At 31.0% G+C, this 20,974-nt stretch overlaps 1 protein-coding gene across 1 annotated transcript; it reads left to right on the forward strand.

Moving 5' to 3' along the window:
* On the forward strand, window positions 1-489 carry LOC112732699 (ran-binding protein 1 homolog a-like). Its single transcript, XM_025781455.3, has one exon. The coding sequence runs from the start codon at window positions 1-3 to the stop codon at window positions 487-489; it is 489 nt and encodes a 162-aa protein (XP_025637240.3).
* Window positions 490-20,974: the final 20,485 nt, after the last annotated feature.

Consider the following 20,974-nt stretch of genomic DNA (forward strand, 5'->3'; position numbering starts at 1 on the left):
ATGTCGAACACCGAAGCCGAGCACCGCAAAGAGGAGGAGGCTCCCGCCGGCGAGGACGAGGACACCGGAGCTCAGGTAGCTCTAATCGTCAAATTCGAAGAGGTCACCGTCTCCACTGGCGAAGAAAACGAACATGCTATTCTCGATCTTAAATCCAAGCTATATCGATTCAATAAGGACGGGAATCAATGGAAGGAGCAAGGTGCTGGAACAGTGAAGTTCCTGAAGCACAAGGAAACTGGAAAGGTTTGCCTTCTCACGAGGCAATCTAAGACGCTCAAGATCTGCGCCAATCATTTGATTCTACCTTCGATGAGTGTGCAGGAGCACTTCGGGAACGAAAAATCATGTGTTTGGCATGCTAGAGACTTCGCCGATGGTGAATTGAAAGATGAGCTTTTCTGCATTCGGTGCATTTTGCTGTCGACGGAGACGACGATGTGGGACTGGGCGGCGAAGTTGTGGACCTCGTCGGGGAGAAGAAGGTAGAGAAGGAGGCAGGAGCTGAGATGGTACGGTGGCGGAAAGAGAGAGAAGAAGAATTGGGGTTGTGGTTGGGATGGGGGGTTCCGAAGAAAGAGGTAGGAGGAAGGATAAGAAGAAGGGGATGAGAGGGATGAGAGGGAAGAAACTGAAGAGATGCAGGGTTTGGGTTCGGGAGGGGGGGAGGGGGTTGTTTTGTTTTTTTTAATATTATTTTTATTAATTATAAAGGGTAATTTAGTCAAAATAATAAAATTGAAATAGTAAAGGATGATTTTATAACGTTTTGTAACGTTGAGGATGATTTTAATAACAAAAAAAGGTCAGGGACAAATTTGATTGTCGCCCCAGACCTTAGGGATGAAAACAGTACTTAACCCTAATACTTAGTGTGTGCATATGAGGGTTGAGGGGAGTGAGTCTAGGCCATGGCTCCTCACTGTCATTTATGGAAAGCCTTACAAAATTGCCAGACAAAATCTTTGGGGTACTATTAGAGAAATAAAAAATGGTATCAACCTTTTCTAGTGTTTATTTGGAGATTTTAATATTTTTTTACATGATTTTAAAAGGAAAGGTCGTGCTGGTTCTTAAAACAGAGGCGCTTGTTTTAAATTTCAATCTTGTATTGCTAACTGTGATCTTATTGATTTGGGGTACAGTGGATGGGGGTTTACTTGAAAGAAAGGAAATTTGGTTGAACATTTAGATAGGGGGCTCAGCAATCTTGAGTGGCAGGTTGCTTTTTCGAAAGCTAAGATCAAGTACCTCCTCGTCCTCAAATATGATCATGCTCCCTTTTGCCTTCAACTTTCTCCCTCAATCCCTCCCAACTTGAGGAGTAGACATTTTCAGTTTAATGCAGCATGGCTCAGTCATCCTGATCTTGATAATTTGGTAAGTAGTAGCTAGAAACTGTTAGATTGTTGGAATGATTGTATTGATGATTTTCAAAAATCGCTTAAAGTGTGGAACTCCAACGTTTTTGGAAACATTAATAAAAAAAAGTCCAAAATCCTCAGAAGATTGCAAGGTATTGCTAATCGCCTCAATAGAGGAAACAACAACTTTTTATATGAACTTCAAGATAGTTTGTGGCGTGAATATGAGGATATTTTAGCTCAAGAAGAGTTATTGTGCTTCCAGAAATCTAGATGTAAATGGATAGAATTCGGACACCGTAATATAAAATTCTTTCATGGGACTACAATGGCTAGAAGAAAGAGAAATAGGATTGATGCTCTTCAAGATGATAATGGAGTGTGGGTTAATGATGATTCTGCTCTTGAGAATAAGACTACTACCTTTTATACCACTTTATACATGGATGATCTTTCTGATATCCCTTAAGTTTTGAGGCGGGCCTTCCCTACCTTAAGTAATGAGGATTTAAATTTGATTGGTAGCATTGTGTCAGAATGAGAGATAAAAGATTCCATTTTTAGTATGAAGAGTATCAAGGGTCCAGGAAGAGATGGTATACAGGCGGTCTTTTATCAGAATAAATATGACAGACTTTGGATGGATCTTTGTAGGTTTGTCACGGGTGTCTTCAATAACCCTCATGAGCTGGGTGGTATTAATGAGACGCTCATCACACTGATTCCAAAAGTTGAACCCATCACCAGTTTAAAGCAAATGAGGCATATAAGCTAAGCTTCTGTAATATTTCTTACAAATTTGTGACAAAGATTCTTGCAAGGAGTCTTAGAAAGGTTATGGAAAAGTTGGTTAAGGCGATACAAAGTAGTTTTGTTCCGGGAAGGCATAGCACTGATAGCATTATTATCACACAAGAGGTTATTCATTCTATAAGAAACTTGAAAGGAAAGAAAAGGATGGATGGCAATCAAAATTGACCTCGAAAAAGCTTATGATAGGCTAAAGTGGAGTTTTATCCAAGACACTCTTTGTGATATTGGGTTACCAACTCACATTATTAACTTAATATATTCCTGCATTTCTTCCGCTAGAATGAGAGTGCTTTGGAATGGTGAAGAGTTCGGTGAATTCAAGCCTTCAAGGAGTATTCGTTAAGGGGATTCATTGTCTCCGTATTTATTCATTTTGTGCATGGAAAGGTTGATTCACCTCATCACTGAAGCGGTTAATCTTGGTTATTGAAAACCTATTCACCTTAATAGAGGTGGGCCTAAGATGCCTTCTGTATTAGCTCTGGTCAGAAAGTTAATCAAGAAAAGACTCATCTCATCTTTTCAAGTAATGTAGGCCATCGAGTTAGAGAAGACTCATATCGTCTTTTGTTGCATTTCAGAGTGACTAATTAGACTTACCAAGAAATTTTAAGCAAGTTGAATGTGATACTCAGTAATTGGAAGGAGACCTCTTTCTCCCTTGTTGAAAGGATTACTCTAGTAAGATTTGTTATTTCCTATCTATTTTACCTAGTTATGCTATGCAAATTGCTTTTATTTCGGGTATTTACTTGTAATGAGATTAATGCTAAATGCAGGAATTTTTATGGGGAGACTTGGATCAATAGAAAAAAATCCATCTCATTAGTTGAAAAAAAATTAATAAACCCAAAAGCAGAGGTGGGTTGGGAGTTAGACATGACAAAGACCTGAATCATGCTTTTATGATGAAGGTTGGTTGGGTTTGATGGAGAAAAAAGATTATCTTAAAGCTTTAGTCTTGCATTCCAAATACAAATGTGGTGATGATGTGCTACCCAATATAAGGAAGAAAAGCAACGATTCTAATCTTTGGAAGGGAGTCAATGCTGCTTGGAATGATGTTCAAAAAAACAGTATATGGCGTATAAAAAATGGGAATCAGATCAAGTTTTGGGAGCATCAATGGGTACCAAATATCGGGAGACTGGATTAGCATAACTTGCAGGTAACTAATCTTAGTGATTCGAATACATCTTTAAATGATTTTCTCTCTGTTTCAGGCATCTGGAACGAAAAGAAGCTTCGAGAATCTCTACCGAATGAGGTGGACAGAAGAATCATGGCCTTGGCTCCACCATCTCCATGGAAGAACAATGAAGATAGTAGTGTTGCTTGGGCTCGAACTACTGATAGTTCCTTCACTGTTAAGACCGCATACCAATCCATCCTTGATGATCATAAGCCTCCTGACAAGATTTTCAAACTCATTTGGAATTGGCATGGACCGGTATGCATTCGTTCTTTCTTGTAGCTCATGGCTAATGAAGCTGTTCTTACCAATGTCAACTGTGTCCGAAGACATATGACAGATAATCCGAGATGCATTCATGAAGAAGAGATTGTTCTCCACATGGCTCGAGATTGTCCCTTTGCTAAGCAGACCCGGAAGTTAGTTTTTCAACAAGAGATCCCACAAGATTTCTTCTTTACAAATTTTAAGAAGTGGCTTAATGCAAACTTGTGCTACAAAAAATGATTGGGTTATGTGTTTTAACACAATTTAATAGATAATTTTTTTAATATGGAGACAAATATAATTTTTTAATGGAGGCACACATATATTTATACATATATTTTTGTACATTTTTTCAAAATATTAATGGGAGTACTTGTCCCCATAACTTATATATATATATATATATATATATATATATATATATATAGAGAGAGAGAGAGAGAGAGTTAATGGGAGTACTTGTCCCCATAACTTATATAGTACATCCGTCCCTCTATATATATATATAAAATTAACCATTAATATAAAATATATGTTAAAATATAAAATACATATTAAAAATGAGTTAAACAATATATTTATTTATACTTAAATATATAATGACTGATTTTAATAGTTGATATATATATATATATATATATATATATATATATATATATATATATATAGACACACACACACACACTAAAAGAGGAGTTCAAAAAGAGTTCGATGAATGGTGAAACCATGACAATCAGCGCTCATTGTCAAAGTTTTAAACAAAATAGTGGGCTTGGGATATATGGAGCAAAGACTCAAAAGAGATTGGGTGAGAAAAGATTATATTAATGTTATTGATATGGATCATGACTATTTCTTGGTTCATTTTTTTGTGGAAGAAGCTAAAGGTTAAACTGGTTGAATTTGGTGCCTTTGAGATACAGGAAAATGGAAGGTAGATATTCTTCATCATAATACTCAGTGTGTGCATATGAGGGTTGAGGGGAGTGAGTCTAGGCCATGGCTCCTCACTGCCGTTTATGGAAAGCCTTAGAAAATTGCCAGAAGCATAGCTGTCAGAACCAAATCGGTGATTGAACTGATTAGATTACTGGGTCATTAGTTCAACCGGTGGATCACTGGTTCAACCGGTTATTCCAGTCCCACATAAGTAAAATATATAAAATAACCAAAATATCATCAACATGAATAATATACAACAACTAGGACTAAATGACTAATCTACAGGAATAATATACAACAACAATCTACTAATATAATCAACAATATAATCAACAAAAATCAAACACTTTAACAAAAAATTGATATTGCAACAACAATCTACTAATATTACACTATAATCAACAATTTACACCAACAACATAAAACAAAAAACTGAACAATCTAACAGAAATCAAACAGAAATCAACATAGATAATCAACATCATCAATCAATTAATTCTAACTAAAGTACTAACTCATTGAAATTTTGAAATACTGATTAACTTTAAAAAAATGAAAATACATACCTTATGGCTGATGCACCGCCGGCAGAGAAGAGGGAGACCGGAGAAGAAGCACGATGCCGACGACGACGACAGGGACGACTAGACGACTGGACTGGCAAAAGGAGGACGAGACACACAACGGAACAGGACAGGAGACGACAAGCAGTAGCAGTAGTAGGAGGCGACGGACACACAAGAGCCGCCGATGTCGCACCGTTCCATGGAGGTGGCACTGGTTGTGCTCAGGTGGTGCGAGAGGAGACTGCGATCATGGTGAGGGGCGCTGGCTAAACGGATCTCTCTCAATCTCAGGTCTCTCTCATGAACTTGGGGAAAGGGAATGGGTTTGGGAAAGAGAATGGGAGGCTTCGAGCTAGGGTTTCTTTCATTTTAGTTTAGTTTTTTTTATTGATCGAAACGACGCTGTTTCACTTGAAGAAAAAAAAATTAGAATTCGAACCGGTCCGGGTTTTTTCAAACTTGGCAGTTCGCTGGTTTTTGTCAAACCTGGTTGGTTCAAACTAGGTCTTGCTGGTTCTCTTTCTTGTCCGGTCAGCAAGCTCACCCAGACCGGCTTTGTTATCGGTTCATCGGATTTTCGGTTCCACCGGGCGGGTTGGTCCGATTTTGATAATACTGGCTAGAAGAGATCTTTGGCGTACTATTAGAGAAATAAAAAATGGTATCAACCTTTCCTGGTGTTTAATTGGAGATTTTAATGTTTTTCTACATGATTTTGAAAGGAAAGGTGGTGCTGGTTCTCAGAACAGAGGCATTTGTTTTAAATTTCAATCTTGCATTGCTAACTGTGGTCTTATTGATTTGGAGTATAGTGGATGGACATTTACTTAAAAGAGAGGCAGTTTGGTTGAACATTTAGATAAGAGGCTCAGCAAACTTCAGTGGCAAGTTGCTTTTTCAGAAGATAAGATCAAGTACCTTCCCATCCTCAAATCTGATCATGCTCCCCTTTGCCTTTAACTTTCTCCCTCAATCCCTCCCAACTAGGGGAGAAGACCGTTTCAGTTTGCTAATCGCCTTAATAGAGGAAACAACAGCTTCTTATGTGAACTTCAAGATAGTTTGTGGCGTGAATATGAGGATATTTTAGCTCAAGAAGAGTTATTGTGGTTCCAGAAATCTAGATGTAAATGGATAAAATTTGAATATCGTAATATAAAATTGTTTCACGGGACTACGATGGCTAGAAGAAAGAGAAATAGGATTGATGCTCTTCAAGACGATAATGGAATGTGGGTTAATGATGGTTCTGTATGGCCATTACCTTTTATACCACTTTATACATGGATGATCTTTTGGATATCCCTTTTGAGGCGGGCCTTTCCTACCTTAAGTAATGAGAATTTAAATTTTATTGGTAGCAGTGTGTTGGAATGGGAGATAAAAAATTCTATTTTCAGTATAGGGAGCTTCAAGGCTCTAGAAAGAGATGGTATATAGGCGGTCTTTTATCAGAATAAATATGACAGAGTTTGGATAGATCTTTGCAGGTTTGTCACGGGTGTCTTCAATAACCCTCATGAGCTGGGTGGTATTAATGAGATGCTCATCACGTTGATTCTAAAAGTTGAACCCATCACTAGTATAAAGCAAATGAGGCCTATAAGCTAAGCCTCTGTAATGTTTCTTACAAAGTTGTGACAAAAATTCTTACAAGGTGTCTTAGAAAGGTTATGGAAAAGTTGGTCAAGCCGACACAAAATAGTTTTTTTCAGGAAGGCATAGCAGTGATAGCATTATTATCACACAGGAGGTTATTCATTCTATAAAAAACTTGAAAGGAAAAAATGGGTGGATGGCGATCAAAATTGACCTCGAGAAAGCTTATGATAGGCTAAAGTGGAATTTTATCCTTAGTAATTAAGCCCTGAAACGCCTCAGGAATTGAGCGCTTCATGATCATAATGCTCATTCGATTTGATCTGTCTCACTTCTCTATTTTAACCTCATTGAGATTTTCCGAAGTAGAAGTGGGTTTCTCCTCTCAAAGTGCTATATCCAGATCCATACAACCGAGGACAATTTCCACGATATCCTTCCAAACCTTAAAGTTTGAACCATTCAGCATAGGAATACTGCTAATTTGTGCAGAAACATTAGTAGCTAAAGCCATAGTTTCTGGATTAGAACAAAAGAAACATGTAGTAAACATTAGTTAAATAATGGAAAAAAAAAGGTCCATATTGAGATATCTAGAACAACATTACTTTTTAACTTTGGATAGAAAAATTAACTGTAAGTGATACTCTCATTGCAGTAATCAAATATTGTCAAAATTTCTGTCACACATTAAGCCTTTCTTTGGACCGACTTAATGCGCACATGGAAACTTAAACTTCGCAACCTATTTATTATCGCATATATTTTCTATTAATTGGCCAAACAATAACCTTCCTTTAAGTCGATTATTGATCGCATAATTAATAGAAAATAAACAAAAGTGTATAATTCTTATTATTTGGCCAAACAATAAATTTCTTTTGGGCCGATTACTGTTTGCATAAATAATAAACATTATTTTCTATTACTCAAATATTATTAATGTGTAAACATAACTTGGCCAAATATAAATCTTTCTCCGGACAAATTAATATTTGCATAAATAACATATACATAATAATCTTTATATCCAAAAAGATAATCAATTAACTTTACATCAAAATTAATGGTATACATACAATTAAAACGAAACAATTATAATTCAATAATACTCTATTGATTTAACAAAAGGTAAAAACCGTATATAAATCATCAATTAATGAGCATCATTTTATATAAAAAAATAACTAAAACATGCTCTATATATATATATATATATATATATATATATATATATATATATATATATATATATATATATGTAAATGGCCATGTCATATATATAAAAGCACTACAATTCAAACGACATCTACCGCGTCAAAAGGAGAATTATATATTATATATGTGCAACAATAATTGACAGAACCGTAAAAGAATATTGTGTTCACCTACAGTATATGTAATTTTGCGGTGCGATAATATTAATGTAAGCTACGCAATATTAACATATTCCAAATAAAAGAATAATAAAATTAAATATTTTGATGATCAAATTATAGATATTTTTAATATTATTTGTTAGAATAAATTATTTTATTAATTCAGATCACTTATATTGAATCACCAAAAATATATCACAATGCGAAAGCGTACTTTTATTCATAGAAATCAGAAATTGATGAAAGAATTGTCTCAGTTTTGTAACTCTTTCGATCTTCCTCAACCAAAGTCTTCTGTATCCCTAAGAGGACTGAATTGTGACTCTTCTGACGGAAAAAGAGTTACAAAGGCGACTTTAGTATATTGGAAACCGAATCTCTGAAGACACTATTTATATTTGAATATGGCACTATTAAAGTATTAAACCCTAAAACTCAAATAAAATAGTAACTAAAGTCTAAAAGATAATATATCTAAAATTTAAAAAGATAATTATCTAAGGAACAAAAGATAATATATAATTTTATTCTCATTTAATTCCAAATCAAAAATAATCATAACTTATTCAATTTAGCACTTATAACAATAAATGAGATCATCATTATATAAATTATTTAATTTAAAATAACATAATTTGTGATCATAATTAATATATGTATTGCCCACAAACAAATTAAGAAATTAAAATAATATCCTAACATCTTACTTTCCCTCTTTTCATAACAGATCGCAGACAACGTGAATGCCAATATTTGCTATAATAATCAGTCTTTTCACATTCAAACAATTCTAACTCATGTAATACTTCAGTATCTATAGATGATGTGATAACATCTATTTTTTCTTTATTTTTCTAGCATAGAAAAATAATTTCTCCCAAATTTTTTATTAAAATTATTTATCTTAATTATTAAATTTTTACCTTATTTAAACATCGTAACTCAAAGTCAAAGTTACTTTAGAAAAGTCAGATATTTATATTTAATTGGCAATTTGCTTATATTCACTATAGCCATGGTAACATAATAGGTACCTAAGAACGCAGCTAATGTGTATCCTCAAAATAACGTAGCTCAGAGAAAGAATAAATTAATATGGCTTGTCAATTTGGCCAGATTTCATTTGATTTTGTTTCATTTTTCAACCCTCTCTAGTTTCCTATATTGGTAATCGGTTTATACTTCATCAATTATTATAGAGCTCAACTTCTTTCTATATATTCTCTTTCATACGCACTAAGCTTGAAAATGGAAAAGAAATAATATCACATAGCCATCTAAAACGCCTTTACTAATTGGGATTTGTTAATAAATGGTTTTCTAATATAGCACTAAATATTTTCGACACTACGACTGAAAATTAGTCGAAATAAGTTGAGTTAGACCAAGCTCAAGTTCAACTCACGAAAATTGAACTTAGCTCACGATTTAATTGTTGAACAAATTTTTTAAATTCAAGTTCGACTCAATAAAAACTCACAAGCTTGTTTGAACTCACGAGTTGGCTCAAATAACAGGAACGTAATCTATAATTTTATATCAATAAATTATAATTTATATATATTAAAAAAGAACAATTTTATATGTTGTTTATCTATCAATTATAAATATTTATGTCCTTGATAAACCACAATTTTATGATTTATTTTGTATTAAAATGAGTAAATTTTATCAACTTATCCTACATTTATATATTCATTGAAATAACATAATTTTGTGAATTCCTCCTAAATTGTGATTAAGATTAAAAATATGATTTTTTAGGGTTTTAAATTGCTAAATTTAATTCACTTTAATTTCATTCAATGCCACAATGTGTTTGTTGAGTGATTTCAGTCTTACAAAACAAGGATGGATTGAAGAAATGAGGAAAAATCATATAAAAGTGGAGAAATTTATGAAGAAATGAAGTTTAGAGCACCTCAAGTTTGTGCGTACACATGAATTTCATGTTGCGCGTATGCGTACGCATGTTATGAGAATTCGCAAATTTGTGCGTACGCATAACTACTAGCACGTGATTTCACTTAAGTAAACATGTGGGTTGCGATTTTAGACCTTTTCAAGCTCAATCCAACTCATTTCTAAAGTATTTCAAGCCAAACTTAAGGACGATCAAAGGAAACAATAAAGATAGTTTTAGTTTATGTTTAAAATAGATTTTTAAAGAGAAAAACTCTCTTTTCTCTCTAAAATTTAAAATTTTTTAATTTAATTTTTTTAATTTAAATTTAAATTTTGTTTTAGTTTAATTATATATATATATTTGTTCTATTGGCCAAATTTTTTACATTCGTCCCTGTAAATAAAGGATTCTATTTTTTTTTTTCAAATTTGAAGGAATGCGGTCTTGTTCAAATCAGAACTTATTTAGTGTACCCGGATATTCAAACTAGTGGATAGATATGTAAGAAGCACTTGTCAGTAGGGTTGCACACGAATCAGATCAGATTGGATATAGCTTATAATTCTATTTGATTTGCATTATATTTATCGGATTGGATCAGATATGATATCCGCATTTTTTCAAGTTAGATCAGATCGGATCGGATATCAGGTATATCCACATAATTCAAAAAAATTGTTTTAAGACCCTTTTTTGTTCTAGAAAATCTATTTTTTTTACGTGTTTAAGCCTATTTATTCTTAAAATATTATCAATAAAAGTTCTTTTGAATAACAAAAGAAAAATAATAACACAAGATTTAAGTTTAATTATTCTAAGTTAAAGTACAACATAAAAAATTAAAAATAAGATACCATAAATTCATAAAACAACACTAAAATTCATATTACATTAGGGTTTACTTTCTTAAACTATGATATTTATATAAGACGTGCGGATATGCGAATCTGCGGATCGGATCCGTGGATGTCACTCATATCACTGCCAAATCCGCAATCCAGTCCTACCATAGTACGGATTGAATAATATCCGTAAAATTCGGATTGAATGCGGATAATTACCATGAATATACGAATATTATCCGATCCATGTGCAGTGCTACTTTTCAGGAATTACCAAAACATACAAAAGAATATAAAGATGTGTTTGATTTGTAGTTTATTTTATTATTTTTCTTAATACTTTTATTTAAGAATTTTATGAAAAAGAGAAAATAAGGTATAAAAAAGATTTTTTTTATATAAAATTTTAAAAGTATAAAATAATAAAATTAAAAATAGAAAAAATTCAAACCAATCCATCTTAAGATTTTTTTGAGTTCCTGGTATTTGGTTTTCTTATTTAATTAAAAAAGTTCATTATTTTTATTTTGTTTTATTCGTTACTCCGCTCTTCAGAATTATTGTATTATTAGATGACAGTCTCTTTTGTAAATTGTTTAGGAAAGTCCATCTCTTTCTCTTCTTGAAAACATTAAGAGTCTACTATATATTTCATACTCTTTACTAATGAATAATATTTTTTTATAAATTTAATTTTAATATGAATAAAAAATAATTTTATATGTACATTTAATTACATAATATTATATAAATAAAAATAATTATCTTTTTATATTAACTATGTAAATGATCATACAAAAAAAATCGACGTAATTAAGTGAGTATTTTCACATTATTAGTATATATTAAAATTCTTTATATATATATATATATAAAAATTTCTGTCTAGATCCAGAATTGTTAATCAAAATTACTTAAGAGTATAATCGCTCATAAAGCTGAAAATATATGTGCGAAGAGACAAATCTCACAAGTCACAAGCAGCTGGCTACATTCTCTTTACCATTAATTTCTTTATATTATTTATATATTAAAGTAGAGTTTCCCTAGCTAAGTCCACTTGCATGGTGGACCAAACAATAATGAAAGAGAATGAAGCAGGATTGGATTGCAAAACTGCCTAGCAGAATTTTTTCCGTGTAGCTTGGCAGATAAGCACAACAAAGACATGTAATATCTTTCCATCTTATTTACATGTGTCGGCCAATTTTATTTTAACTTTTTAAAGCCAGGAAGATAGATATAAAGCTAAGTATTACATATAGAATTATAGATAGATAATCATCATACTTACTTGATGCAAATAATTTCAAAGACGGATTTGGAAAGCTATATTTTAGTTGAATTAAAACCCATTTAACTTAAATTTGGCTTATTTGTTTGAGAAAAAACTAAAACAAATATTTGAATAAATCCAATGTCCTGCCTATTTTTTAATTTTTGGTTAAACGTGTTACTAAAAATAACAATGGATATTAATAACTACCGATAAGAAATAAAATAGAAAAAAAATATATATTCAAGTGGTATAATGCAGGGGTGTTCAGATCTAAATCGATCCAAACTGCACTAATTCGGATTTGATTGGATTCTGTATTTTGCAAATTGCTAGATCGGATCGGATTTCATATTTACTTTTCATAACCGATCCAATCCAATCCAAACCGTACAATGTGCTATAATATTATTATTTTATTATTATATTTATAATTATACTTTTAACATGTTTAATTTTTTATATTATTTATGTATTATTATTATTTGATAAATATTTTATGTTTAAAATGTTATTTATTTATTTTAACTAACTTATAATTTTATTTTTATTGTTATGTTATTGTTGGCTTTTTAAAATATTGTTAAGACTTGTTATGTCATTATTGATTATTTAAAATTTGATTTTGAGACTTGTTATATGTATTTAATTTTAATTTATAAAACCACAAATCCAATCCAATCCAAACCGTTTGAAATTGGATCGTATCAGATCGGATCGGATTTAAAGAAAAATACACATCCAATTCAAACTGCACCGCAAATAAAATAAATGTTTGAATCAGATGAATTTTTTACTCAAAATTAATCCAAATCGCACCGCAAACATCCCTAATATAATATATGAAGGAGTAAGTCAAATAAGTACATAAAAAAAAGTAATTGTTTAGTCATTGTTTGGCTAAATTATTTATGAAGCACATCCGTATTAATATACAATTTTATTAGATAGACAATAATTTTTGTAAATAATGTGAATAATAGATTTTACAATTGATTCAATAAAGTAAAAAAATACGCTACTTTTAAATTATCTCCTAAATCTTAACATTAGGATAACTATTTGCACATCTAGTGAATTGAACATCCAATTATTATTAACTGATTATGAGTAAATCGAATAAAAAGAAATAACTATCCAATTAAAAATAATAAACATAATCATCAGCATATATATTGAATTGAACATATTCATTATTCACATTATTTAATATTCTCATTATCTACCTATACTTTTTTTTATTAATATACAGATCACTAAGTGATTTCACTTGCAAAGCAACTCAACAAATTACACCGTGCAAATTTAATTTATATATAGTAAAGTTTCTTGAACAAAATTTATCTTCTCTCTTTTTTTATTTTTAAAAAATAATATATATTAAAAATTAATTATTAAATCAGTAGTTGTTATGTATTTATGTATAAATATATGTAACATCCTAATTTTTAGTACGTCATGATCATACCAAAAGTAAAGTAAGGCGTTACTAATCTGTTTTCCTTATTTACTATTTAATATTGACCCTTTAGTTCGATTTTGCGTTTCAATTTTTAAGAAAAAGCCGAAAAGTTTTGTTTCTATTAATTAAAATCATATGTCAAAGATCTCCAAGCAATACTAATTACATAGTTAGTAAGAATAATAAATATCATACAAAAGAATTCAAATGAAACTCAAATACAACTTCTATCCCTCTGTATAAAATAAAATCTTAACTAACAAAGGCGAGGGAATTCTAGGAAAGCGACTCAACACATAAACTTAACTCAAATAAGACTAATAATCGTCCGTAGCTTCAAACTGAATTTTCGAACTTGTGTCATTGAAAGGGTGGAAGATTTTGGGGTGAGAACAAACCACGCGTTCTCAGTAGGGAATGGGAATGCTGTAAGAGTAATGAAATAAAATACAAATAATTAACTTTACTCAATAAAATTATATTTTTATCAAACCTTTTGAAAATACTTTTTACTATTACTTTATAGAATTAATTACCTTCTTTAAATTTTCGAACTTAAGACAAATCTCAATCACAACCTCACTTCTCAGTCACCTCAATACACAGACTAATAGCACAGGAAACAGATCAATACACAAACAAATAGCAATAAGACAAACAGTACAATCACAGAGAGACAAGATAAGCAAACATAATCAAATGCAAATGTGCAAATAATGATGATGCATGTCTAGTCCTATAGTAGGTAATGAGCTCATTTGTCGGTTTCGACCCACACCCGACGCAATCCAACTCGCAAATCAGATAAGGCATTCCAGCGGCATAACCTCTGTAAGTTTCTACTTCTTGCAGGCGCTGATTCTCCAGCTGAAGTATGCCGAACATGATCTCTGCAAGGACTTGCAGGCGCTGATTCTCCAGCTGAACCATGTGCCACTTTCTCCTGGAAGCCATTTCATACACACGGGTATCCCCGCACAATCATTCACACATAAAGCCCACGGCCTCCAGTGAGCATTACGTATCACCGTCTTCACTGAGCCGTCTCTATTGTGTCAAGTGAGCGTTACGTATCGCCGTCCTCACTAGACACTTGGCACTAAGGCCCAACAACACTCAATATCCTTTCAGTCACTGCTCTCTGCTCTTCTATGGCAGAGGTCCCTTTACTTAATAAACTGGATTCAAGTCATTTTATTTTAAACCAACACCTCTCTTTATAACCTTTCCAAACCTCCGAAACCACTTTACTTACAATAAGTTCTTCTTTCATACAAAAACCAGTTCTTTCTTAACTATGATTTTTCCAACTCAAATTCAAAACCATTTCACATTTAAACCTCTTTAAAAGAATCATTTACTAAATAAATCTCACGGCAGGGTCTCGAGACTTTAGGGAGGACGACAATCAAACTCAAAACATAAAGTCTTTTTCAATAAATCAAAAGCCAAATAATACAATTTCTCAAGTCCAACCTTTTTCTAAATATTTCAAACAAAGTCTTAAGTTTCATAATAAAATTTCGACAGCATCTCTCCTAAAACTCGAACTTTGCCACCCTTTTCGGGTCCCAACCGAACCATTATCAACCTCTTTTCAAACATTTCCAAAATCAGAAATCATTTTCAAATATCAGTTCAATACCAACAAATCAAACCAACTTTCCAACTCAACAATCAGAATTTTCAACATTCCTAAACAATTAAGAAATCAACTACATATTCATTACATTCAGTCATTCCAAACAATCATAAATTATTTGTAAATATCCACTAGATTTCTATGGCATTTATAAATTAAAACAATTAATTTCAACATGAAATCCCTTACTTTCGTACGAAATCAGAATCAACGACAATTTTAGAGAAGTTTTTTGACCGACCTGTTGAAAAAGAAAACGTCAGAAGTTGTCTGTGCCTCTTAGAACTCCAATTGGCCGAACTCAAGAAGAAGAGGAGCTACATCACTGTTAATTTTTACCGAACAAAAATAATGCCAACGTATAAAAAAAGAAAATACAAACACTTTTATCGAATTAAATTTTTTATTAAAGTTACTAATCACAAGAAATCAAAGCCAGAAGTTCAGAGGTTCCATGCTTTCTCAATCTCTTTCTCTCACGGCTTTTCTTTCATTTTCTTATGGTTTCGGTCATAAATGAAAAGAAACGAAGAAGATTAAGGATAATAGTGATTTGTGGTGGTTAAGGTTGCGTTAGGTGTCAAGGTTGGATATATACATATTGCATTAAAGCCACGTTTCAAGATTATAACGGGATGGTTATAGGTATTAAGGGGTTACAAACCACATTCCTCTATAATGATGATAATAAGAGGCGGGGCTCCTCCAAATTTTTATTAAAAAAATTAGTAATATTTTTTTTAAAAATAAAAAATAGTTCAATTAGCTCAAATACTTTACTATAACTTAAAATATTAAAATTTAATCTTTATTTCTTGTTTTTATTACACAATAATTTTTAATTTTAAACATTTAAAAAAAATTAGATTTGGACTGAAATGAGTGTATTCGTATTTCGCAACTCTCTATTCAATAAGCAACACTCATTCTATTTTTGAGTTTAAATATAAAAAAATTAGGTATTTTTTATTTATGTAATTTAATATTATTTTATATTTTACTGTTTATTTAATTTAATTTTTTATATGATAAAAAATATTAAAATATTTAATAAGTATTATATTATTGTATTTGTATAAATTGATAAAAAAATTTAATAAATATTATAAATTTTAATATTTATCCTTCTAACTTTTTTTTTATATATTTTATAGAATATATATTTAAATTTTTATATAAAATAATCATAAAAAATAAAAAAATTGATACATTTTTTAAGAGGAAGACTAATGTTCAAGAAGTAGAACATATAACTTTTATAATATTAACACCTGTAGATAGTTTTTCTACTTTAATGAATCACGAAAAAAGTAAGATATAATCTTCAAAAGTTTAAAGACTTGCATCTGATTAGTTTGACCTTAATTCTTTGGAAGGAGACCTTGGAAAACGGCTTTAAATTTGGCAATATCACCCAAATCAGAGAGATGAGGTTAGACGAACTTATCTTAAATGGAGTCCATATCAAAAGCATCATGACAATTATCTTCTATCTGGCCCTCAAAATTTTGTTTCAAGTTCCGCCACTAATAATAATAAATTATTATAAGTGAATAGATATAGTGTGTGTTTGGATTACAGTTTGCAAACGGAAGTTTGCATAAAATTGATTTTGCAAACTTGATTTTGGTCAAAAGTAGGTTTGTGTTAAAGTGATTTATGTTTGGTAATTTTTGTATCAAAATAGATTATAGTAAAATAAATGTTGTTTGGTTTATACCATTCAAAATCACTTTTAAATAAAAAATTACTAAAATGGACATCAACTTAGATTTTTTTTATATTATCCTATTGTTTTAATTTAGATATTTAAATAGATTTTATTAGTTAATTTTATAATAAAATTAATATTTACTTACTAAAATAAAAATAACATATAAAAATTAACAAAATATTTTTTTAAATAAAAATAAAAATTATATATTTTAGATATATATATATATATAAAAGAATATTTAATCAAATATGTTACATTTTTTAAGTATTAAATGTTACTTTAGTATTTTTTTACATCGTACTCTTATTCTAGTACTCTCAATAATCTTATTCTTAATATTAATTTGAAATCCAACGTTTATGATTTTATTATTATATATGATTAATTTTTTATTTAATTTATCTTTTTTAATGGAATCATAATCTATATTATAAAAAATTACACTAAAATATAGTATAGGAGAATTACAATTATAAAAGATAGTACTGAAAATAATAAAAAAAATTAAATATTTACTTTATAGTGATTGAAACAAATCTAAAAGTTCTTAATGATCTTTTTATATAATATATTTTTAGTATTTTTAGTACTCTTTTTTTAGTATGTTATAATTTTTTACTATTATTATTATTTACAGTTAATTTTTTTATTTAATTTACTTTACTTAATAGAATTAATAAATCATATTATAAAAAGATAATAACAAACATAATACACAAAAATCACGATTATAAAAGTGTATAATGTCAAACAAATAGTTAAAAAAAATAAAAATAATAAATAATAGAAAATTAGAGCTCATATAAATAGAAATAACAAGAATTTTATAAATAATACAATAACATATACAAAGGATAAAGTTGGTAAAAAGTAAATAAAAGGTTAGTATCTATGGCTAAAAGCCCGTTAAGAAAACGCAGAAGCTAAAAATAGTTGCTTCTTGTAAACGCTGGTTTTGGCAACAGAATCACTTCTGTGTTCATGAGAAAAAAATTTGCCAAACCAAAAGTTGAAACTTTCAAAAAATTTAAACGTGTTTCTTCCCTTCCAACGGGTTTCCCAAACACACCCATATTATGTATAAATGTAACAAATCTTTCTTTGTTTCTTCTAGGGCTTCGGCCACTTCTTTTTTTTTTTAACATTAATAATAATAATAAGTTTAATTTTATTTATTAAAATAATTTTAAATAAATAGTTTAAAATAATAAAATAAATTATAATTAATTTAAATTTTAATAGTTATAAATTAATTTAATTATTTTTAATAAATTAGTTTCTAAAAATAAGAGACTCCAATTTATAAAATAAATTATAACTTAGGAAGCACCGATACGACACGCGATACGGACACGACACAATACGGATACGCCGATACGTTCTTTTTATAAAAAATTGGATACGACATGTTTAGGATACATTGTGAATTAAAATTTAAATAATATATTAAATTAATAAAATATCATATTGTAAATATAAGAGGAAATATAGTTGCATAAAAAAGTCTCAAAATTATGCAATTATTAAAAAAAATAAAAAATTTTAATCTACTCTTGCCATCTCACTAACAGAAAATGTATCAATTTCTTCTCCTCCAAATCCATCATCCGCAAATACCACAGCTTCTATGTTTGGTTCATCTAAAGATAAATACGAAACCTCACTCAGATTTGGACTGTTGTTATCAACTCTGACGTCCCACATGCTGGTATCTCCTTTTTTATAATCTTCACTCATTCTAGATAAAAGTCAGAGATTAGTATGAACATATACCAAATTTTTTTTAAATTTAAATTTTGATTTGTTTTTATTTTAAAATATTTTAAAATTAAAAAAAATCGGTTAATTGGGCCATAAAACCACAAAATCGGATCGGACTCGTTCGGATTCATGACAGCTTCACCAAAATTCTGCACCGCAAGAAGACACGCCACCGATACGCTCATGTGAAGTATCCGTCAAGTGTTGGTGTCGGATTCGTATCCGACACAAATACGCCGACACCATAGGAAAATTCGTGCTTCATAGATTATAACTTATTTATATTTATATTTTAAAAAATGTAAATCGTTATAATATACATGTTATTTTATATATTTTTAATATATATTTTATTGATTAATTTCGCATATCTGTAATATAGTTGTACAAATGATTCAACTATATATATATATATATATATATATATATATATATATATATATATATATATATATATATATATATTTTAATGTATACTTTATTTGACGTATATATATATATATAATAACTAATTTAGTTATTAATTCTTTATTTATAGATATAAAATTATTTATCGTATTTTTTTCATATATTTTTTTTAAACATAAAAAAAGTGTGTTTAGTAGTTAAAGTGTTTGTTTGAGCGTCATTATTTTAAGGGCAATTTATGTTAAATTGTTTCACCTTGAATATTACGCAAATGCATTGTTTTCAAATCCAATACGCAAATACATTGATTCACATATCTATATAAACCGCTACTGACAGTAGCGGTTTACAAGTGTGCATAAACCGCTACAACCAGCCGTGGTTTACGTGTTAAAAGGGTAATACATAAACCGCTACAAGTAGCAGCGGTTTACGTGTGTGCGTGTGTGAGGGTAAACCGCTATAGGCTATAGCGGTTTACGTGTAGTGTGCTGTGTATATAAAGCGTGGTGGTAGCCGCGGATTATTCATTTAGAGGTGTTGTGAAGTTTTTTAGAGAGAGAAAATTCTAGAGAGAGGTCAGAGCAAGTTGAGAGCGGGTCCGAGGTATCTCAACGGCGACTTCCGGTGAGTTATCATGGCAGACAGGACCTTGTACCAACTGAACGGTGTTGTGTATATTGCCGGTTCTATTGGTGACGAGGTTAGTTAATAATTATTTTTTTCTAGGCTTTGCATATGTTAGTCAGAAAAATGGTATGTAAGGTAGACAAACTAGAATTTATAGATTATTCCCTCTAGTTTGAAATTAGGCTTCGCATGCTAGGATGTTAGTTTAATGGGTTTGGTTTAGTATTTTGAGTTTTTCTTGTTAAGTTATAAATATGACTACTTAGCTTAATTTCAAACCCCTTCAATGAATGTTATTCTACATGGTGTTGGTTTAGTTTAGGGAAAGAGACAGTTGACGTTAGTGAATTATTTTAGTTTGGTTAGTGTATTTGTATGATATGAAATTTTTAATTTTAAAGCTTTATAATATTTTTATATTTCTGGCTGTTATTTATTCAAGTATGTGTGTTGTTATTTTTACTATCGTGATTAGGGAAAAATTTTTTTAGATAGGAGAATTTGTTGATGGTTCATCATTTGTTGATGGTTTAAGATATTTGTATCCAGTTAGATAGGGAAATTTTTTTATGGATAGGAGAATTTAATTGGACTTTGTATTTCTTTGCTGTTCTGTGCAGCCCACTAGGTGTATATACAGTGTGAGACGGCAACAGAATATGCCCATGCATGAAAGGATCATCCCGTATTTAGAGAGGGATGGATTGTACCATTTGGCCAGGCTAAACAGCCAATGGTTCTGGTTGGATGAGCCATTGGTTAGTGCGTTCGTTGAGAGGTGGCGTCCTGAGACGCACACATTCCATATGCCTTTCGGAGAGTGCACAGTGACATTGCAAGACGTGGCATTTCAGCTAGGGCTGCCTGTGGATGGGGAGGCTGTGAGTGGTTACCTTGGTGAGTTTGAGAAATACATGGAGGGTGGCCGACCAGCTTGGGAGTGGTTTGAGGACCTATTCGGTGAGCGGCCTCCACCGAATAAGGTCAAGCAGATGACAGTACACTTTACATAGTTCCACGAGAGGTTTAGGGTGCTACCACCAGATGCGAGCGAGGACACTGTCCGCATCTACGCACGGGCCTACATCATGATGCTATTATCGACTCAGTTATTTGGGGACAAGAGTGCGAACCGGGTACATATACGGTGGTTGCCATTTGTGGCAAACCTTGATGACATGGGAGGTATAGCTGGGGGTCGGCCGCTT

The sequence above is a fragment of the Arachis hypogaea genome, chromosome 13 (assembly GCF_003086295.3).
Source record: "Arachis hypogaea cultivar Tifrunner chromosome 13, arahy.Tifrunner.gnm2.J5K5, whole genome shotgun sequence".
Lineage (NCBI taxonomy): Eukaryota > Viridiplantae > Streptophyta > Magnoliopsida > Fabales > Fabaceae > Arachis > Arachis hypogaea.